The 23,667-nt window shown below is 41.3% G+C and overlaps 1 protein-coding gene across 1 annotated transcript in view; it reads left to right on the top strand.

The window, feature by feature from the left end:
* Positions 1 to 2,988: 2,988 nt before the first annotated feature.
* The window catches only part of fmnl1a (formin-like 1a), a 223,862-nt gene continuing 203,183 nt past the window's right edge, over positions 2,989 to 23,667 (top strand). The window contains exon 1 of the mRNA XM_059955710.1: positions 2,989 to 3,907. Coding sequence (XP_059811693.1) covers positions 3,779 to 3,907 — 129 coding nt within the window. The 5' untranslated portion in view covers positions 2,989 to 3,778. The remainder of the gene's footprint in view (positions 3,908 to 23,667) is intronic.

Raw genomic sequence — 23,667 nt, 5'->3', positions numbered from 1 at the left:
GTGCAGAAGACAACAAAGTGCAAATGCAAAAAGAAGAAACAATAATATAAATAAATAAGCAACAAATATTGAAATGATGAGATGAAGAGTCCTTGAAAGTGAGTCCATTGTTTGTGGCTTGAATATTAACACTTATAAAGTTAAATCAAGCAACGTTGGAGACTGCAGGACTTCACTTCCAGATGAGCTCAATGCATTCTATGCTTGCTTTGACCATCAAAACATGAGGAACCAGTACGAACTCCCACATCCCCCAATGATCCGATGATTTCAGTCTCTGAAACACAGGGAACATAAATTATACTTCGATAATTTTTTTAAATCAAAGTATGTATATGTCACCATATACTACCTTGAGATTCATTTTTTCAAGTATACGATCATTTATCAAGAATATATTTTGGCCAAGAAATGTCTTTGAATGACCTAAATATATATAATAATTTGCTGTAAAAGTGCAATAAAAAACAGCAATCAGAGGGTGAATCGGCATCTGTCAAAGCAAAAAGTGTAAGTCAGGAAAGAAAGAGAAGAGGAAGGGTTGCCAGTATGTGGTTGGGATGGTGGGGAGGACAGGCTGTGATAGGATTTGGAGGGAGGGGTATAGCGACTGGGAGGTGACAGGTGAAAATAGATGGGGAGGAGGTAGAGCCAAGTGGGGGAGAGGTGAAGGGAAAAGTTAACAAAAGTAGAAGAAAACCAGGTGAATGGATGAGTGGGTGTGAGAGGAGAACATGGTGTAAGTTACCTGAAACTGGAAAATTCAATGTTCATAACTAACCAAGCAGAATATAAGATTTTGTTCTTCCATTTTGTGTTTGGCCTTTCCAGTGGTCAGGCTGGTGTTGGAGTGGAAAGCTCAGGACAGCTGATGCAGACAGGTCACAGTGCTGTGCAAAGAGTCACCTAGACCGGACACATGGTTTCACCAGTGTGGTGGCAGCCACATCATAGGAACTGAAAGCAGTCAACCATATTGGAAGAGGATCAGGTAAATTTTTGCCTCATCCGGAAAGGCTCGTTGGGTCTCTGGATGGTGGTGAGAAAGGTGGTGCTGGAGCAAGTGTTATATAGTTAGAGGGGAAAGAGACAGGGAATGGGAAGGGATGAGTGCACCAGGAAGTCATGAAGCGATTGGTCCCTGTGAAAAACATAAAAACATAAAGTTGGGGAGGGCGATGGAGATGAGATGCGGCTAGTCATGGAATTTTATAGGGTCTAGTGGGTGAAAGTAACTCTTCTCATTGTTGGTCGAGGTAAGATCAGATATGCAGGAAATGGAGAAAATGCATTTGCCTCCATAGATGCTGCTGAACTCACTGAGTTCTTCCAGCATTCGGTATTTATCTAATTTTAAATTGCTTCAGGGTGCTTTTTTGATCATCTGACTAAAAAATAAAAAAAGCAAGATTGCATTCTATTTCCAGGAGAGTTGGTTATATTTCTCCAGAGAGTGATGCAGTAGATCATGAGGGAAACTTGCAAATGATGAAAAACTGGAAAAGCACAGTGGGTGAAGGTAGAGGTAAACCAGCTTCTGTTAAGTTTCACATGGATAGTCAGTACATGCCAAACAAAGGAGATAATATGAGGAACGTTGTAAGCACGGCTCTTGCATGCCATTATGTTGCACTGTGACACGAAGTCAAAAATCAGACCTTGATAAAAATATTAACTTTCCAGATGTTGAGTATCTCGCTAGACTTACAAGTGATCGATATGTTCCTCTCAAATAATGCCACAGACCAATGCAACCTTTACACTTGGAACAAATCTTAAGTTTTTTTGTGCTGTTAGAACGTCATTGGATTTATTTAATTAGTTCCTCCATTATTGTCACATGCAGTGAAAAATATTGTTTTGCATGCCATTCATACAAATCATCACATCAGTACATCAAGTTAGTTTGATAATAAAATTTACATCGAACCTTTAGTACAAGGGAAAACAAGAACAGAATGTGCCAGTCACAGAGAAGGTGCAGTGCAGACAGAAAATAAGGTGCAAGGTCGTGGCAAGGTGGATTGTGAGGTTAAGGGTCCATTTTATCCCACTAGAGGCTGTTCAAAGGGTTTATAACAGAGGGATAGAAACTGTCCTTAAGCCTGGTGGTACATGCTTTTAGGCTTTTGTATCTTCTGCCCGATGGGAGAGGGGACAGAATGTCTGGGGCGGGTGCACTGCTGCTTTATCAAGGAAGAGAGAAGTGCTGTCATAATGCAAGGAGCACAGAAATTCATTTCGTGATGCTGACTAAATAATAAGGTGGCCAACCATTTTAATTCCTATTCCCCTTCCAGTGCCAACATGTCAGTCCATGGTCTCCTCTTCTACCACAAAGACGCCACTCTCAGGTTGGAGGAACCACAGCTCATATTCCGTCTTTGGCCTCCAACCTGGTGGTATGAATATCAATTGCTCCTTCCTGCAATTCTCTACCCCTCCCCCACTCTGGCCTCTTACTTTTTTTCACCTGCATATCACCTCCCTCTCGTGCACCTCCATCTTCCCTCTCTCCCATGGTCCACTCTCCGCTCCTATCAGATTCCTCCTTTCCCACCCTTTACCTGGCTCCACCTATCACCTTCCGGTTAGTCCTCCTTCGTCTCTCCCCACCTTGTTGTTCTGGCGTATTCCCCCTTCCTTTTAAGTCCTGAAGAAGGGTCTGGGTCCGAAACGTCGATGGTTCCTTCATTTCCGTAGACGCTGCCTGATCTGCTGAGTTCCTTCAGCATTTTGTGTGTGTTGCTCTAATATGCAGGGGTGCAATAAAGTAGGAATTAAATCTGCAGCTCTCTCTCTCTCTCGGAGGCTGGTTAAGTTTAGAAGCAGGGCTGAATGGCAGAAATAAGGGAGATTACTGGTACAACTTTCCTCCTTTTTTGACGCTGGCCCACTCGTCCAATTTCCAATGATGAGCAGGTAGATGGTGAGTGGGAGGCGTTAGGGCCACGCGGATGCTCCTGCCTCCGCTGTCATTCTTGCTGAGGCAGGAAGCTCCGGCAGGTAGCTGGCGCTGCCGGGTGATGGCTGCATCCCTTGAAGGATCTTCGCCTCCACCGGACTCCTGGCGACAATCCTGGGGTCATTCTTTGCAATAGCTGCTCTTGCAATCTTAACTCGGGGAAATGCAACCGAGCGACCTGCACCTTGGGGGGAAATGCATTCAAAATAAAACATTGCAGATCCACATGGTGCCTGCAGGTCGGAAAGGAACGCTACAGCAATATAAAATTTAGAGCTCCTCGAGTACCTAGACAGAGATCCGCAGTTTCACAGGCAAGGACAAGCTTATTGAATAGTAGCAGAGGCGAGAGAGGGAGAGCCCGTGCTAAGAGCGGGGCTGAAACGGAAACCCGAGGTTTCACACTGCTGTGTGTAACTGCGAGCTTACTGTCTGAACCTCACTTCCTCTCTCTTTCCCTCTTTACGAGGGGACATTGCCATTTCTCTCGTTGTGGATGCGGGGTCCTGACTCGGGAGTTGCTAACCAAAGCTGGACTGTTTGCGACTTCTCACCCTCATGTGGAGATTCGGACATGGATTTTATTGGCTGTGAAATCATTTGGAATCATCGGGTTGAAAGTGGAGACTCTCACGCGAACATCTTAAAGGATTTTATTTTTGGTCTTTGAGTGTCTTTGGGGTAGGACCCCTGGCTTCTCTTTTTGTCCCCTTTATACTGTTATATTTTTCTTGATTAATTTGGACTGTTGCCCCTTGGTCAATCCTGGATAGTGTGAAGTTCAACGTGTTGAAGCACTTTCCTGGGTCCAGGATGGGGAATGCAGCCGGGAGTATGGAAGTTTCCCCGGGGAAGGAGATCAAGACTCAGCAGGCGACCGTCCCCAAGCAGCCGGTGCCGATTAACGAGGGGGAGCTGGAGGAGAGGTTCTCTCAAGTGTTGGTGAGTAATGATATCTCACACACAGGGCAAGGGGTGGTTCAGATATCCGCCATTCTAAGCAATCTCTCGGACACTTTACAAACGCATTCGGAGAAGGTTCACAAGGGGTTCCGTAAGCCCCCCTCCTATTATTTGAACACCTTCCTAGTATCCACATAATTGAGTAATATGAGTAGCAGGTGGTGGTGGTGGGGTGCCTTGTGAGAAGCATCCAGAAGAGATGCCTTCCGAGTTCGGGAAGGAGAACAGGGTTGCGAGAAACCGAATTGCTCTGCATGTACTTGAAGCAGGGAGATGGGCCAGACGTATGGTAAAATGCCAGCATAATCCCAGTATGTCCTGGCAGCAACCTTGGACTTAAACTGCAGAGCTCTCCAAAATCACGAGGAATAAATGGCGCATTACCTGCACTTGGGTATAAACTTGAACCCCAGATCGGAAGTGTTTTGCAGTTGAAAACGCCTCTCCCCATACCCCGCCTACACAGTTTCTGAGTTTGCACCGAAGTCTGGTGTGTTCAGTGACACCGATTACTGTTGAAACAGTCAATACCTCCACCTTGTTCCCCTGCCACTGCTAATTGCTTATTTACAGTATCCACAGGAGGCTGATAAATGTGAAGGCATAGTCATCGAACAGCCTGCTTCAGTAAATACTGAATGTGTATATATTTGTATTTATAATATATAAACAACTGCTAGTTAATTAAATGCTGCACGCGGATCCCGGATCGGCCGCTGTTTAAATTACACACGTGCCCCAAGCAACTGCCCATGACATCCCGCGCATCGTACTTCAAGATGGGCCAAGCACGTAATAGAGCGAATGTTCTGCCGCTACTCTCTGAGGAAGGTCAGAAGTCGGAAACAGTTGCAGCTCTACAGTGGCTGCTGAGTTCCTGGACGCGGTGAACGATACGCCTACCTTGCAGAATGCACCATTATACACGTGTAGATGTAGCTCAAGGTTATAAGCACCATCTGACACAAACCATTTAAAGTGATTTTAATCGAATCGCAAAAGCCTTTGACATTGGATAAAATTAAAGCTCAGGATGCTGATGACTGAGTTGTATAGGATTTATCTTTAAACTGTAGCTAGTATTTGTAGTTATAATGGGGTATGACGTGCTGAATTTCTTATTAACTGCCTTATTTACAATCACTGTTTCAAATTATCTGGTGATAGAATTTTATTGTTGAAAATATAGTTAAAATATCATGCACATTGTCACAGTTTGAACTCTAGTAGTTACCCTTCATCGGAAAGGTTCTTATTATATGTGGGATCATGTATTTTTTTCCCCTCTAGTCAACAGTTCTGCCAGATATTGAGGGACTTTAAACTCTATCTAGTAGTCGTTTGCCATCAGAATGGCTCCTGTTAATGAAATCTCTTCTGACACATTGAGGGTATTTTTCTAGGTTACAGATTGCTGGATATTGAGAGGTGTTGAGTGCCTAGTGATGAACTCAGGGTTGCTGCTTAGCTCCCAACAGTAGTATTTACATACATTTGATGTGGATATAATGTGTGGTCTTTTGTCTGAACGAAAGCATGGAAGTAATTATACATTTGTTCTAGTTTTTATAGCAGTGACCTTGTCAGAGAATAAATCATTAATAGTTATTGATGTCATAATATGGAGCTGAGATTAAATGGAACATGAGCTATTGGGTTGGATGCGCAAACAGAATATTATCAAGGCAAATACAAGGACAGATGTACCACAATTCAGTGATTACTGTCAATCTGGAAAAACTGACAGCAGCCAAGTGGAAAGGTAGTTTTTCCATTGTCCCTTAAGTGAGACTTACTCAGCATTTCCATCGTCTAAAGGGGTACAGTATTTGTAAGCTGACTGCCTGCGAATGTTGCAGCACTCTGTGGGACAAGCCAAAGTGCTTTGATGGAAATGACCTTTTGAGTATGGTTATTATTCTTTAGACAAGTACAGCAGCTACCCTGAGGACAGCCAGTTCTCAGGCACAGCAGGTAGCAGTTCTGCATACTGTATCAGAGGGTTTAGGGTGAGTCGTGGGAATGACCAATTCCTAAGTCCATCCTGATTCTGTCTGGCCTGAACATTTGAAGTTACTAAAAGCCTGGAGCAGCTTTCAAAAAAACAAGTCAGCTTGGCTTTAAGAAATGGAGGTTACTGAAGCACCAGGGCTTTCACCTACTGCAGTTCCTCCCTATCATTTTAGTAACACCAATAATGTAGGGTAGGCTTTCTCCACTTGTCTGCTCAACAATTTCTGTGAAGAATGGTAGATGCCAACAGAACCAAATTCCACACCTTTACTCCGTTCTTAACGTGGTATTTTGTTTTATAACAGTCTTGAATTAATTCACATTTGACATCTTTCACTGTCAGCTATGTAATGGTAGGAGGGAGGCACCCTAAGGGCTGTTGATAATCCCTCTCACATTTTGAATTTAAGGATGTAACTCTAAATATTGCACATTCTGATAAATGGCAACACACACAAAATGTTGGAGGAATTCTGCAGGCTAGGCAGCATCTGTAGAAAAGAGTCAATGTTTCAGGCAGAGACCCTTCATCAGAACACTTTTAGCAGAAAATGTCTGCAGTTCAAAAAAGTGTCATCTTCCCCCTCCTCCCAAACTTCTCCAGGACAATTGGGCGTGGATACTAAACACTTGTCTTGCTTGTACATCCTGTCAAATTAGTAAATAAAAAGGAACTCTTTTTCTTCATTTTCTTGTGGCTGTGTGGCTTTGACGTTCTGATTGTTACCAGATACAAGGATCTAATGTTGGAACCTCTAAAATTTCTGGCCTGGTTTAGCACAATGTGTGAGTAAAAACTGCAAAGAATTATCAGAGCTGACTTTTCAATCTCACATCTGATCAGGAAAAGGATAAAATGTGATCTTAGCAGATGAAAAAGACCTCACAGAGAGAGGGACATTTGTACGTGAAATTGAATGAACGAACCAGTCTCAAATGCTGTGGGAGCTAAGTGTGACCAACTGCACTGCCATGTTTGATTGTTATCAAGGTGGTGGCTGCTCAGATGAGAGCCATTGAGTATGAAGTTGTGGAAGAAAGCCATCTTTATCAGCATGAGTCATCTTCTAGATCATAGGCTCATATCGTACAGCCCATCCAATCCCTGCTGGCTTTCAAGCACCCAGTTATACTAATTCTATTCTCATTTTGTTTTAGTTTCCCAACATGCCCTCAAAATTCCCTGGATTCTACCACCCACCTTCATGCTAGTGGAAACTTACATGAATGTACTAACCTGCATCTCTTTGGTATGTGGGAGGAAACTGGAGCCCATGAAATACAAAGGAAGGATATGCACACTCCACACAAACAGCAGCAGAGCACAGCGAGCTAGAGCTGTTGATTGTACCACTGTGCTGGCAATTATTAGTGAATAATTGCTAATTAGTAGTGATGTGGTGAAGGGATGTAAATATAAGTGGAGTAGGATGTGGAACTAAGCATAAAGTGTACAACATACACTGCAGGTCGTGTAAAGTGACATGGCAGATTACAGTTTCAGGTTAAAATTTTAACCAGTTTTGTCTACTTCAGATACTAACCTGTTTTGTATTCAGCATCACATGGCTATTCACCCAAAGGGAATATTTTGATTAAGGGCTCAGTGTGCTTCCTCACCCAGAAGCTTCCCTTGGATTATCGAGTGACAGTCTTTGAAAGATTGAATTGGTGGGGAATGGTGATTCATAATTAACCACCAACTGTGAACTGTCCAAGGGCTAACAGGTTGATAGCTTGTTTCTTGGTCATACATCCTTGAGCTCAAATATTCAGCTCCTTAGTTTTAACATGTGATTATTGTTTTCTACTCTGTGTGTTAATTTTTATGCCAACAACCCATGCTTTAATTCCACTTTGTAGAAGAGTTAGTCATCAAAAATATTGAGAAATTATCTGAAGCCTAGTGGCAGTTGCTCTTGCTGTCTAACTGGCTAATGCATCTTTAATAGTTTAATCTCTTAAACTCTGTAGATGGATTTGAAATCTTGCTAATTTCTGAATGTGTGACATTGACCTGTAATTGAAGTACAGCTTTCACTGCAGAGTTTGGCAGCTTGGGACTACATAAACTAATAATAAATGCGTCATTTTGTGCTGATGTGGTCTTGTGGAGGCTAATGTGTTGCAGTCATCACCTCTAAGCAGCACATCAATGGACTGTGAATATGGTTGGTAGACAGCTTGCTTTCCCAAATGTGTAGTGCAGATAGCTCATGTGTTCTGCACACCTATCAGATATTAACATTCTGCCATGTAAGTGAGAGGATGTTGTTGCTTGGACTGTCCCATTTTAAGGGATGGCTGATGTGAGCTTTGACACATTTCCAAAAGAACATCCTGGAAAACAGTGCCAGCCACAAAAAATGTAAGTCATAGTTACTGCTGTCGTACATTTAAGCTTCTGCAGACTGCAGTTACCATACTTTCTTGATGGGCTGGCGAGAGAGCTGACCAAGCAGTATAACTGTTAAAGATTAAACTGGAATGTGAAGTTGCATATTGCCTAAAAAGGTTTTAGTGGATCAGTTGAATGCTATGTAAAGAAAAGCACTATTACGCTGTCACATTTCACTCTTTCTTTATGAGATGCTATTTTTTAATGCTCTCTTTTCAATAATTCTGCTAAATTGCACCCATGATGTAATCAGAACAGTGCATACTTTGTGTGAACCCAATTGGTTATATATTTTGCTGAGTTCAGAATTAATACTAGGGAACATTGAAATAGGCAGGCCACAGAACCAACCAACATTTAAGGTCATACTGTACTGAAACAGGATCTTTGGCCCACCATTTCTTTGCTGGCCATTCATCTCCACTTATCAAATACGTCCAAATGCACCTTCTAGATTTGTCTAACAGGGTTTAGTCAGATCTCTGTCCAAATCTTGAGCTTCCAGTTTGAATTGTAACACCGTGTAGATACAGTGACTCTTCCATTCCTGGGAGTAGCCCCAAGCCCTAACAACTTCACCATCAGGCACCCATGCTGCTGAAGGTAGGGTCAAAACCTTCGGAAGTGACAAGTGAGAAGAAAGGTAACCTTAGACCAATTCATTTTGGGTAAATGCATTTCGATCAATAGGTGTACATTTCCCATCAGGATTCTATTTTACCAGAAAGATGCAGTGTAAGACTCTTCAGACTATGTAAATGCTTTAATTCAATGCTTAACTGTAAACCATGACTCAATCGTGTTTCACTTATGAGATGGGGGAATAACACATTCAGTCCGCTGATATGATCATAAAACCACCAGTGCAGGATGGAAGGACTGTTCTATTATGAATGTGCTGTCTTTCAGAAAGACATTAATCTGGGGGCTGTCTTTACTTTCTGCCTTGTCTCTACTGTAAGGAAATGTAAGGATTTCTGTTCCTGGGAACTTGCTTTAAACAGAATGGCTGCTATCCCAGTAATGGGCCTTATTTCACTGTGGTTTGGGAAAGCCCCTGGGCTGCGAAAAGCTGTGACTAGAGAAGTTTTTCAGTTTTGGATGTGTAGCCAACATTATTGCGTTTAGAAACCCAGGCATTGAGACAAACATCACCTGTTGCTGTAAGGTCGGTGCCTCAGCAGAAGAAGCCTTTCAGTCTGTTTGAAACTGTGATCTTCCAGTACAGGGAGAGGTCTATCACTAAATGTTGCTTTCTGACACATTCTGAGGCTTAGAGTTACATGGAACTCAGTGCTGTTATTGTGAAGGCTCTGTAGGAAATGCAGTGTAGGCTCCTTCCGCCATTTGACTTTGAGAGGCTCTAACCCATGTCAAAATCTGTGGGACAGTTTGGTTATGGAGCTATCCCTCAACTATCAGGCTCTTGAACCAAAGGGGATAACTTCACTCAACTTCACTTGCTCTGTCATTGAAATGTTCCCACAACCAATGGACTCACTTTCAAGGACTTTTCATCTCATTTTCTTGATATTTATTGCTTATTTATTTATTATTATTTATTTTTTATTTGGAGAGTTAGTTGTCTTCTGCACTCTGGTTGAATGTGCAAGTTGGGCAGTCTTTCATTGATACTGTTATAGTTATTATTCTATAGATTTTTGAGTATGCCCATAAGAAATTGAATCTCAGGGTTGTAAATGGTGACATATACGTACTCTAATAATAAATTTACTTTGAGCATGAACACCTTAGAAGGGTACTTTGTACTGTGAAAAACAACATGTTTAGTGTTATGTATTTGTAAATTTTATGAATAAAGTTTGTTTTTGGGGAAAAAATTATATGGTTAGAGTTAATGAGAGCTGAAAGTGTCAATCAAATTATTATTGGAATCAATAAATACTGAGTGACAAGTGCAGACTGCATATTTCAACAAAAGTATTCAACACTTCACAGAAACCGGTTCCTCCTCCCTGGACTTTATCTATACATCTTACTGTCTTGGTAAAGCAGCCAGAATAATCGAAGACCACATCCACCCTGGATGTTCTAATTTCTCCCCCTCCCACTGGGCAGGAGGTGCAAAAGCCTGAAAGCACTTACCATCAGGCTTAAGGTCAGCTTTTATCCCACTGTTATCAGACTATTGAACAGTTCTCTAGTATGATAAAATGGACTTCCAACTTCACAATCTATCTCAATATGATCTTGCACCTTATTGCCTACCTGCACTTCACTTCCTCTGTAGCCGTTACACTTTATTCAACATTGTTATTGTTTTACCTTATTCTACCTCAATGCACTGTGCAATGATTTGATCTGCACGTACACTACGCAAGATGAGCTTTTCACTGTATCTCGGTTCATGTGACAATAATATACCAGTAAACCAATTCCAAATTGAATTAATACAAAGAATCTTTTTTTTAACTGCAAGATGCTAGGGCCAAGTATCCTGTATCAAAACTGGACTACATTCCTCTTACCCTCCTTAGCGAGATTTTCCAGAATGCTATAAATCAAGTACTCTTTTTCATCAATCTCAGGAGAATATTGAAGGAGTTCCTGGTGGTGGAAGGCATATTGAGTTTGAATTCTTGTGTGAGTAAATGGGGACAGTTGATATCAATAATCAGTGTCTTTTAATGTCCCTTGGCTTTGATATCGACTGTTGTTTACCACTAAGTGTGCCTGTTTTCATTTTCTATCTAATGGCTGTGTGATTGGGAGGGAGGGTGGGAGTTGAAGGGTAGGGGTGTGATTGGGAGGGAGGGTGGGAGTTGAAGGGTAGGGGTGTGATTGGGAGGGAGGGTGGGAGTTGAAGGGTAGGAGTGTGATTGGGAGGGAGGGTGGGAATGTGAACGCAACATTGACTTGATGAGCCTGTTGGCCTTTGATTGATTCTGTTCTTAACATGTAGCGAGGAAGAGCACCATTCAGTTTGGGTTAAGCAGGAAGGAGGAATTTGAGAGGAAGGCTGCAAGGAACCATGCATTTGAAAATTTTAACCAGTGTTGGAAACCTGGAAATGCAGTCTTGGTAATTAGTATATCCAAACTGTTCAGCTGTACATCCCCTGCATAGAATCATGCACCTGTGGGTTTATATAATATGTTTTAGTGACATAGCACAGAGCCCTGCTGCCCCAACAAACCCAATTTAAGTCTGACCTAATTATAGGACAATTTGTAATGACATATTAACGTCTTTGGATTGTGGGAGGAAACTGGAGTGCCCAGGGAAAACCCATGCCTTCCATGGGAAGGATGTGTGTAGACTCCTTACAGATGACACCAGAATTGAGCTCCGAACTCCAATGTCCTGAGATGTAATAGCATCATTAACCGCTAACCACTACTCTACTATGTCACCCATGAGGATGGGATTTGAAAAGGATGAAGTCATGCACAAGGGGAAGCACACACCTCTGACATATTAAGTAGCTTGTCAGGAATTATTGGGAGAGGACCGTTAGCAAAATGTACCTTCAATCACTGAACAGTAACTATTTAATAGAACACAAGGTCAAGGTGGGAATTTGCACTTGTATTGAAGTGCTTTCAATCAATTGTTTTACAGGATGCCAAGGTGTAAAAAGCCTATCATATAAAACCAGGTGGTTGGTGGATGCCCTGGGCATGTTTTTTTTGATGGATGCAGGAAGTAGCAAATAATATAATTTGATTTTCATGGTTCTGAATTGAACATCTTCCAATTGTCAGCTGATAATAGAACTGTTAGAATACAGAAGAACATTTTGTCCATGGGATGAATGATGTATTTTTTTGTAAAACCAGTTAGTAGGTCCCATTCCCTGCTTCCTTCCCTGTGTTCCTGGACTGTTTTTTCCTCTGATATTCTAATTTCTTTCTGAACTGTAGGGTAATATGTGCAGCACCAATAGGTGCCACACAGTGAACTCTCCATAAGCAGATATACTGATAAACATTATCTTGTTTTGCTTGGAATTTACCTAACTAATATTGAGAGAAGTGATTTGGAATGGATTGAGCCCAGACTATTGATGTGAAAAGTTTATTTATCATCCAGTCTGTTGCCTTACATCTTTCTAAGTTAAAGCAGTTGAACGGATTGTAGAAGAATCTGATATTCTCAAACTGTATCTAAATTACACTGATAACAACAGAAACTTTCTCAAAAGGAGGAATTGTGCAGAGAAGAGAAAGGCAAAGCTTTAAAAGTGCGGGTTACTTGAGAGAACAATCTATGCTTTTCATGACCTTACTGTGCTGGGAAGTGTTTCACAGCCAATGCAGCAGTTAACTTACACAAAATGCTGGTGGAATTTGGCAGGCCAGGCAGCATCTATAGAAAAGAGTACAGTCAACACTTAGGGCTGAGGCCCTTCATCAGGACTTAACTTGAACATAACCAATAATGTAAAAGCAGATTTACTCCTGGTTGGAAGTTAAATATTGACCAGTCATCAGAGAGAAGTCTCCTGCTCTTTAAGCTAGTCCATGAGGGATACAACATAGAAATAGGCCTCGTCATGACAGTGAGTGAAGCCACCAGAGGGATGCGGCTGGTAGATATAAAAGTCTTTATTCGGGATGTACACAAGCTGACAGCTTTTGGAGTCACTCGAGAAAGATGCTCCCTGTCCCAACATTACAGCACATTTTTGTATGTTAAAGAACAAAGATAGCAGGACAATTTCTATAGTTACAATGCCCTCATTAGACTTCTTTTGGGCTGCATGTAATTTTTCAAATTCCTGGGTCTTCCCACCAATGCACCCAAAATGAGTGTTAATTGTTGGGGTGTCTGAGTTGTCTTCGTGCAATGGGGTGTTGATTGCATTCATGTAAGTGCAAACATCTCAGGTCAATTGGATATTTACTCTGAAATGCAGCTCCAGGGAGACTGCCGTTCCAATTTTGAATTCAATCTACAATCCATATTCAGATCGGAAGGCTGGTTGCTGTTGAAATTAATATTTTCAATATTGCATATCTCCAGAATGCTCCCTGGCAGGTCTTTTGGTTCATTGGGTTTGTGCTGGACATCAACCACCCATTTATGCTAATCCCACCTTAATCCCAACATTTTGTTTTAAATTCTCCCTACATTCTTCATCAACTTATATAAAATTCCATGACTGATTTATACACGAGGGCAATTTATAACAGCCAATTAACCAACCAACCAACCCACACATCTTTGGAATTTGGGAGGAAGCAGAGCTTCTGGAGGAAAACCATTTGGTCACAATGAGAATGTGTGAAATCCACATGGATTGAACCCGAGGTCATGATCAAACTTGGGTTGCTGGAACTGTGAGACAGTGGCTTTTCTAGCTTCATCACTGTGCAGCTGAAATAATGTTTTGGAGATTTTATATGTTCTTCTGATTGGAAAGTCGGGTTAATTGTTAATCTAAGAGTTGACATTGTCAGTAGTGAAGCACTCTAATGTGGGATTAGCAGGCCATAACCTGCTAGCTTGGGGAGGAGAATGCTGTAGTGACAGTTAAAAGAATGATGCTGCTGAAAGGCAATATGTTGTAGGTTCTGTGTCTTGCAGCTTCATCAGGATTACAAAGCACACAGATTCCATGATGTTATTGTGCTCAAATAACATTGCAGTACTTGTTGTCAAGCAAAGTGTGGATCCTTGACTTGGAGGTTTGGAGTAGACTTTCAGATTCTTTCAGGAAATAGTCAGACTCTCAGGCCTGTTGATGACCTAATTGGAGCTTGATACTCTGACGGGAAATTATAAAGTTGATCTAGGCCATTGTTCAGCAGGTAAGTTTAATGGTGTTTGTTGAAAGATAAATATTGGCAGGACAAAGGGGAATGGTGTCGGTTTCCATAGGTGTAATAATGACACCCAGTTCTAATTCACTATCACCTCTCCTTACCTCTCCACTCTCTCTAAACATGTGGCTTGCTTATCTGACAGCACTGAATAAGCAGAAATGTCCTGCAGCTAAATAAGGGGAGGTATGAAGCCCTGGTTGTCAGTTTCTGTGACCCCCGCCCCTTCCAGACCACTGAATTCTGCTCCTTTTCCTGCATGTTAACGGAACCATTCTACTTACAACCATCATGTTGTATTCGACTCTTGAAGCTGGCACCTGCCATCTTATAGTTTTTTATATTCTGTTTTTCGCCTTATCTTTCTCATTTTTTTGTGTGTGTGGGGGAGGGGGTGAGGGTGTTTTGATGTACCAGTTCCATTTTTTGTTCAATGGTTTGTGTAGAGAGGGGATTTGGGAGTTGATGATTATCCTGCCATTCTTTTCTTTCTTAGTTTTGTGACTATCTGGAGAAGACGAATTTCAGAGTTGTATACTTCGATAATAAGTAAACCTTTTGAGCTTTTTGACCCAAGATTGACTCTTGGACCAAGTTCTGGTTGTTGAGATATTGTTTCAAATCTGCATCAGTAATAATGCCCAGATATGCCAGCAGCTATTCCTCAATGAAACCCTAATCATTGCACTTACTAGCACATACCTTGGCTCTTCCAATGTCCTCCAGGCTGGCCTCCTTTTATAATTGAGAAGTCCAACACACTGTTCTACTTCATTTCACGCCCAATTTAGCCATTGTCCCAGACTAGCATTGATTTTAAAATTCAGTTTCTTCCTTTCAAATTCTTCTGTAGACTTAAGATCTTGTCATCTCCTCCAGCAATATAATTCTTGCCTTTTATTCATCTTGGGATGTCTTTCACCACCATTGTACTCTTATCGTTCTGATGCCCTGCCCTGGTCCTTGGCTTTGGAGCTTCCTTGCTAACTCTCTGCCTTTTCTTTCCAATATTAAAGAGCAGCTTAACCACTAAGTCACTGACCACAAATTTGCTCTGATTCAGTAAAAAAAAATGTTTGAATACACTTCCGTGGAGTGCCCAGCTAATGCTGCTAGCTTATTAATGCAATATACTGTAAATACAAGTTGATAGTTATTGTAATAGTAACTTGGGTCACTGACTTTAAAAATTAGGGAGTGAGAAGGGAAATCTATTAATTTCCTCCAAAGGATGGTGGGCTTGATTTAGTGTAAATCAGATGAGAAGGTTCATTGATAATACACTGCTGTACAGAGAGAACGCTAGAAGTCTAATTTTGAATAAGACATTAAACTAAGGACATGGCTACTTAAATAGGCACTGAAGATTTAAAGACTCTTTTGATGAAGGTTGTCCTGGTTAGTTTGTATATCACCACCAAAAAGGTTTAAAAATTTCAAAGTACATTTATTATCAAAGTATGTATAAATGGTACAAACCTGAGATTCATCTCCTCACAACACAAGAAACCCAAAAGAACCTATTAAAAAACAACAATGATCAATGTGCAGAGAGAAAGAAAAAAGAAACAAATTGTGCAAACAATAAAAATATGCAAGTCGCATATAGAATGAAAGCGAATCCTCAGACACAAAGCCCGGAGCAGCCGGAACAAGCTCACAGACTGATGTCAGTTCAGGACATAATAGAGTAAAAATTGTCACTTATCACAATTATAAATGTTTTGGTTGTAAGGTGTTTTGAAATATTTGGGAAATGTAGAAGGTTTTGCATTTTTTTGTGTTGTGTTTTAGGTTTGAGGCCAGATACAGCAAAGGCCAAAGGATAACCGGATAAATACCTGGTGAGAGGAGGGACTAATGACATGGGTCCAAGTAGGATAGGCATGTTTGCATAACAAGATGGAATGTTTATTCGGACTTGTAGATTTTACTTTTGCCTAGATGCAGTTAGTTATTTAAAAGCTAAGCTAAAGAGGTCTCAATTGCCCATTCCACAGAGAGTCTGTGGTAATTTGTGTTGTCCAGTGTGGAATTAAATTAAAACATTATAGTTTATGCCAAAATTAAGTGTATTGTCATCTGCACATGTATGCATAGGTGCAATGAAAAACTGACTTGCAGCAGTGTCACAGGCATAGAGCATCCGATACACAACATTCACAAGGAAAGCATAGATCAAAAATAGACTCTTTTACCAGAAAGAAGACAATTAAAACAAAAAAAACCCTTCATTTTATTGCAAAGTGGTCTGTATTCTTAGTATTGCTAAACTGTACTGATTGGGATTGTGCTGGATGGTTCAAGAACTGAATGCTTGAAGGTAATTTGCTGTTTTAACATTCAAAGTACAGCGTGTCTCTTTTATTTTCTATATGTCACTAGACCAATGGTAACATGCACAAGAAATTACACTGGCAAGGTTATTTTTTAATTATCTTTCTTGATTCAGGTATTTAAGATTAGCCTGTAGTGAAAAATCAAAAGGGAGGTAAAGGTCTTAAGGTTGAACTGTCCAGAACCTTCCAAATTTCACACATAGCTTCTTACTTTTGTTTTTCCTCAGCAGAAGTTCTTATGGTATCCAGGGAAATGTTAGACAATGAAAGGCCATGCTACATCCATTTCTTCCATTATCCTAGTGGTTGTATGACATTGTAATAATGACCAAGTCATGATCACAGCAATTAGAGCTTGAGAGATATGAGGTAAAGAAGAGTGCAGTGACTCAAAGCTCACAGGGCACAGGTAGACAGTCGCCTGTTCTACCTGACCATTCCTCACACAGCACACATCCTACTTGGAGATGTCCTCACAGCTTTGTTTCTTTTGCAGTGCCGTTGCCATGGTTTCCAATAGTAGGTTTTGTTGGATAAATGCCTATAAATGAAAATGCTTTACTTCTTTGTGATCTTTAATGCTGCTTTTGTTGTGATATGATTTGATGATTTTAACTAGTTGTTTTATAGACGATGTACAAGTCTGAAGAAAATAGAAATCAATTCAGTATTGCAGCAGTATTTGTTTGTAAAGGTCTTGTATCTAGAACTAACACCGTTTTTGTCAATCAAACTAGTAGGTCAAATGTCACACCTTGTTACAGTAGAAATTAACTTCAAGCCAGAAAACCACAAGCAGTTGCAATTGCCCTCTCAAGGATTTATGACCAACTCCTGTTGCCAAAAGTTGGCCGTTTCATCCAACAGAGCTTGAGGAACAGGAAGGATGATAGCTAACAATGTTAGACGTCCTCCATGATCTGCTGTCTGAAAGGATAAAGGATTTAGAAAACATTTGATATTAACGCCGTTAAACTGCTGAATAGAATAATTAAAGAAATGAAATTAGTAGTTGCAATATTTACAGGGAGAGTGAGGGGAGAATCTAGCACCGGTGTAGTGTTCCATTGACATAACTAATGTAATTTTTACCTTCTGTTGCTGGTTAAATGGATGCGCTGGCTGTGCCAAATGGGCAGGTTAGCAGAAGGAGATGCTCTCAGAATCAGGTTTAATATCACTGATGTATTTCATAAAATTTGTTGCTTTTCAGCAGCTGAGCAATGCAACACATAACAAAAGCTATAAATTACAATAAAAAGTGTGAATATATAAGTAGTGCAAAAAGAGAGGAAAATTACTGAGTTAGTGTTCATGGGTTCATTGTCTATTCAGAAATCTGATGGTGTGGGAAGAAACTGTCCCCGAAGTGTTGAGTGTGTGTCTTCAGGCTCCTGTACCTCCTCCTTGATGACAGCAATGAGACGAGGGCACGTCCTGGGTAATGGGGGTCCTCAATGATGGATGCTGCCTTTTTAAGGCATTGCGCTTTGAAGATGTCCTCGATGGTGCCCATGATGGAGTTGGCTGAGTTTACAACCCTCTGCAGCTTTTTCTGATCCCATGCATTGGGCCCTCCATACCAGACCAGGTGGCAATGCAACCAGTTAGAATTCTCTTCTGGGTATGACGGGCTGCAAAAAGAAGAGCCTTCAGGACCATCATAGAGGCTGCTAAGTGAGCATCCAGGTGGCTGTGGATCAAGAGATGTGACAATAGACAATAGGTGCAGGAATAGGCCATTCGGCCCTTCGAGCCAGCACCACCATTCACTGTGATCATGGCTGATCATCCACAATCAGTACCCCGTTTCTGCCTTCTCCCCATATCCCTTGACTCTATCTTTAAGAGCTCTATCTAACTCTTTCTTGAAAGCATCCAGAGAATTGGCCTCCACTGCCTTCTGAGGCAGAGCATTCCACAGATCCACAACTCTCTGGGTGAAAATGTTTTTCCTCAACTCTGTTCTAAATGGCCTAGCCTGATTCTTAAACTGTTGCCTCTGGTTCTGGACTTCCCCAACATTGGGAACATGTTTCCTGCCTCGAGCGTGTCCAATCCCTTAATCTTATATGTTTCAATCAGATCCCCTCTCATCCTTCCAGGTGACCTGTAGACCAATGCTGCTGGGACACAAGCCAGGGACTGATTGACCATGTTGGTCACCTGGGTGAGAGTGCCAGATGTGGAAAGACCTGAAATATCTGATGACCCCAGGTTACATCACTGATGATGTGTCCCAGAGCGTTGCAGGATGAGGCTTGTGGTGGGTTGATGGTAACTTGAGTGAAATCCTTCCTTCTCCCAGGCAGCTTGACCAGTTTATAGGTGACAGGTCAATGAGGGGAAGTTCAATTCATGTGATGCCGTAACATTCTATGGAGCTGAATATTGAGGCGACATGATTAATGCACACTAATGATGTATTCATTTAAATTTTTGGATGTAATATTTAACTAAAGAATATTAGAATGTTTGCTTTAATTCCTTGGAATGGAGCTGATGGAACTCCAGAAGTTCTGTCTCTCTGCCAAAAAGTAAAACTAAACAGTCCCTGAAGTGGAATTAGATGAGCTACCAGTGCAGTCTGAACATGGTTGAAGACTGGTAGTGCTGAACAGCTTGCTTCTGAACTATATGTACCGTGTGAACTTACTAAAGGGCCAAAGCAGTGTATGGGAAAGAAATGGCATTTGAATGCAGTCGTGGCAATTGTCCTCAGTCAGGACTTGAACAAGTTGTAGAGACTTACAGGCACACATGGACATGTACATCAGACAGGCTTACACACACATACACAAATGAATGCACAAGCGCGCGCACACACAATTAAATGGAGAACATCAGTGGAAAGATCAGTGTTGTAATGTAAGCTGTAATCAAATCAGTTTCATGTGACTTTTCCACGGTGTACGTGCTGTTGGCTTTGCCCCTCTCTAAACAATGGCAGCAAGCCTCCCTCAGTTCTACCTGTGTTAGATGTCATTTTGTGAACCTATTTCTCCTTGGCGGAGGGTGAGTGTGTCAAATGTTGCAGGCATCTGGCTCATTGCAGGTTAGAAATGCTGTGGTAGTCACATCTGTCTGTGACGTGATCTGACACTGAAAGGAAATGCAACAAGTTGAGAATTCAAAAACAAGGGCAGTGTCTCCTTGAGATTTTATCTCATGTGACAACGTTTTTCACCTTTCTGTTAACTGAGCCATCTAGTCCATATCCACTGAGGGCAAGTAGGTAAAAATAGGAATGGTCCACTCAGTCTTCAGCCTGGTTTGTCAGATCACGGCTGACCTCTGCCTCAGTCCCTCTTCCCCTCGTGCCTTACCTACCAAAGAGTTGCCATTTACAATCAAACTCCGGAGTCTGACAAGTTGGAATTTCAGATTGCCACTGTCCTGATCAAATAGAGGAGGTGAGCTTCCCCAGAAATGGGCACAGCGATCTTGATATAATGTTAACCCACTGTTAAGCCTGTACTTTGAATGCTGGTGTGATGCAGACTTCATGCAGCCTCCTACTTAGGAATGCCTGCTATCTGTTGATTGCCTCAGCAGAACCTGAAGTTGCTACTGACCAGTACAGCTTAAAGCTACCTTGCATTACGGCAGAGCAGCTTGCAGCCTTATAAGGGAGGTCTGCACAAGTTTCAGAGCTCCATGCTGATGTAGGTAAAGGGCCAGCAATGGTGACCAAGCAGCAGAAATCACACTGCAAGATTTTCAGGTAGTGGAAAGAGGAAGCACAGTTAATCCATTGGGATCCTCCAAAAGCAATAATGGTGACAGTTAAGCCTGGGGACCTGATTGCACTTCCATGAAGCTCAGAGATCTGCCTCTTATGGTCAGGGTTAGTCAGTTCACCTTTAAGTGGCAACTCCCATCTTTCCCTCCTGCTGCTTCAGAAACCAGGGACACCCTTTGCCAAGAATGAGGTTTGGACAACAGAATCAGGTTTATTATCACTGACACATGTTGTGAAATTTGTCGTTTTGTGGCAGTAGTGCAATGTAAAAGTACAGATTAAAAGATTATTATAAGTTGTGATTAAACAGATAAGTAAGCAATGCAAGATAAGAATAGTGCAATAATGTTCATAAGTTCGTGGACTATTCAGAAATCAGATGGCAGAGGGAAAGAAAACATTAAGTGTTGGGTCTTCAGGCTCCTGTACCTCCTCCCTGAGGGTAGTAATGAGAGGAGGGCATGCCCTGAGTGGTGAGAGTCCTTAATAATGGATGCTTCCTTCTTGAGGCATCACCTTTTGGAGGTGTCTTCAGTGGTGGGGAGCCTTGAGTCCATAATAGCCTGTGAGGACTTGTAGCTGACATTCATAGATCCACCTCATCCACACGTTAAAATCCAGCAGGATAGACAAACAGCCAATGTGCAAAATACAGTAAACTGCAAATACAAAATAAAAAAACAGAAATAATAGCAATAAATAAATAAGCAATAAATATCAGGAACATGAGATGAAGATTAGCGAAGTTCATGCACAGTTGCATTCACTAGTGATGTTCCTGATGGCATATAATCCTTTCTGATGTTGAAGGTATCATTCCTCAGTCCCAGCACCCTTCACTCCCACTAGCCACCCCTCCCAATATGCACCACTCCACCGACCCCTTTGTCCCAACTCAGCACAAACTTATCCGTTGTCCTTTCTCCTTTCAGGCATCCAGTGAATGCAACCTGCCAATAGTGCAGTGTAAAAACCCAAGTAGCAATGACTCGAATGCGACAGGAAGTGACAGTGTACAAATTAAGAGTAAGCTGCAAACGGGATCGGAGGATGATAAAATGATAAACATTTCTTTAAACAAAGATTGAATAAATATACATTTTCTGGATTGTATAAAGGCTGGATACTGAAGATTCTGGAGTACTTGATGTTTTGTTGAGGAGACAGAACAGAAAATATGGCTGTGTTATATCATGTTAATATAGCATGAGATCAGTATAGTTGAAAGAGGTGATCTTGTCAGAAAATCAAGCTGTAGTATCTGTCTGGCAGGAGATGAGAAACAGAGATGGAGCACATAAAAAATACTGCAACTTACAGACTAAACAGATCAAACTGGAGAAGTAGTCTTGATAAAGAATTCGTAGAATGTATTCAGGTCAGATAAAATAAGTAACATTTCATGCTGGGTCTGATCATGCGTATTGTGATAGCATTAATATTGTCACAGTAAAGGGAAAGAGTGACTGTACCATGATAAATGTTTGTACTTAGTTTGAGAGAGAAATAGATTTATAAACTATTGAAAAATTGCTAACTGGCAGGATTTATCTTCACTCGGATTGATTAAGGATAGGCAGCATAGCTTTGTTCATGGGGAACACAGTCATGTTAATTTGATTTTGAGGAAGCATATTGATGAGGGATGTGTAATAGATGATGTCTATAGGGACTTTTGACAAGGCCCCACATGCATGCTGGTCCACAGGGTTAGGATCCATGGAATTCAGGACAGTTTGGCAAATGACAGGCGATAACGTAGTGTAGTGGTTAGTGTGACGTTATTACAGATCGGGTGTTGGTATTCGGAGTTCAGTACTGGTGTCTCTGTACGACCTACACGTGGAGTGTGTGGGTTTCTCCAGGTGATCCAGTTTTTTCCCACAGTCCAAATACCTACCAGGTAGGTTAATTGGTCACTGTAAATTGTCCCTTGATTAATTAGGGTTAAATCAGGTATGTTGGGATTACTGTGTGGTGTGACTCAAAGGGCACATTCCTCACTGTATCTCTAAATAAAATAATATTGAATCCAAAACTGGCTCAGAAATAGAAAGCAGAGTGAGGTGGTGGACGATTGCTTCTTTGATTGTTAAGTCTGTGAATCACAAGGATTGATGTGGTAACCCTTGATTGTGATATAATTAACAACTTGGATATGAATGTACATTACAAGAGATAAATAAGTTTGGAAATGGTATGAAAATTGATTTTTTTTTGCAAGTTATAAGAAGTTTGTCTCATGCCACAGCATGACATAGATCAGCTGGAGTGCTGGTCAGAGTAACATCAAGTGGAACTTAACTCTGGCAAATGCAAGATGATGTATTATCAGAGTATAGAGTAAATGGTGGACCTTAGGGAGTGTTGATGAGTAGAGCAATTTGCAGGTCCATACATCCCTGAGAGAGACAGCACAGGTAAAATGATGAAGAAAACAATGGAATTCATGCTTTCATTGGTCATAGCATAGAATTTAAGAACTGGAACAGAATTATCAAACATTGGTTTGAGCACAGTAACAGTTCCATTTCCTGCACTCCGGTAAAGTAGTGATTGTGCTGGAGTTGCTGCAGAAAGAATTTAACAGGGTCCTATCTGGACTGGAGCATTACGGTTATAGGGGGAGACCAGATAGACTGGATTTGTTTTCCCACAGGTGGAGCAGGTTGCAGGGTGATTTGGTAGAACAGCATAAAGAATTATGAGGGGCTCGCTAGGGCAGATAGAAATTTTTTTCCCATGGCGGGTGGTTGTGTTTAAGGCAAGGGGGCACAGGTTTAAGGTGAGAAGTAGAAGATTTAGAAGGGATGCAGGGGGATTTCCTTTCCCAACCAGTGTGCTTAGAGTCTGGAATGAGCTACCTGATGATGTCGTGGAGGCAGAAATTCAGAAAGCAGCCAGACAAGTACATGAATTGGCAAGGCACAGTCTCTATGTGGGTTAATGTGATTAGGGTAGATGGATACAATGGGCATCATAATCATGATGGGCTGAGGAGGTGATTTCTGTGCAGTATCACTTTACAACTCTATTAAAAAGGCATAATAATTGCTAATAAGTTGCAGATATTTAAAGGAACAGTTCTCAATTCTCAACAAAGGTGCATTGAATCGTAAAATAAAAACAGTACAGGAAAGATTTCTCATCTGTGGATAACTATAAAAGGTAATGATGACATCAAAATGGAAAATCCAGGAAATATCCACCAGGTCAGCAGAAAGAAGAAACAGGTGACTTTTCAAGCCTCGAATCCTTCATCAGGATTGGGAAAGAATTAAGTTAGTTTCAGGCAAAAAAGGAGGGGAGGGGGATGGATGAACAAAGCGTATGAAAGGTCCTCGATCTGTAATATTACATTTAGATCTGTCATATTAGATGTTGCCTGACCTATTGAGTATTTCTAGTGCTTTCTGTTCTTATTTCAGTTTTCCAGCATCTACATGCGAGCTCAATTTCAA

Source organism: Hypanus sabinus, chromosome X1 (assembly GCF_030144855.1).
Source record: "Hypanus sabinus isolate sHypSab1 chromosome X1, sHypSab1.hap1, whole genome shotgun sequence".
In the NCBI taxonomy this organism is placed as follows: Eukaryota; Metazoa; Chordata; class Chondrichthyes; order Myliobatiformes; family Dasyatidae; genus Hypanus; species Hypanus sabinus.
This window is presented reverse-complemented; position numbering and strand designations above follow the sequence as displayed.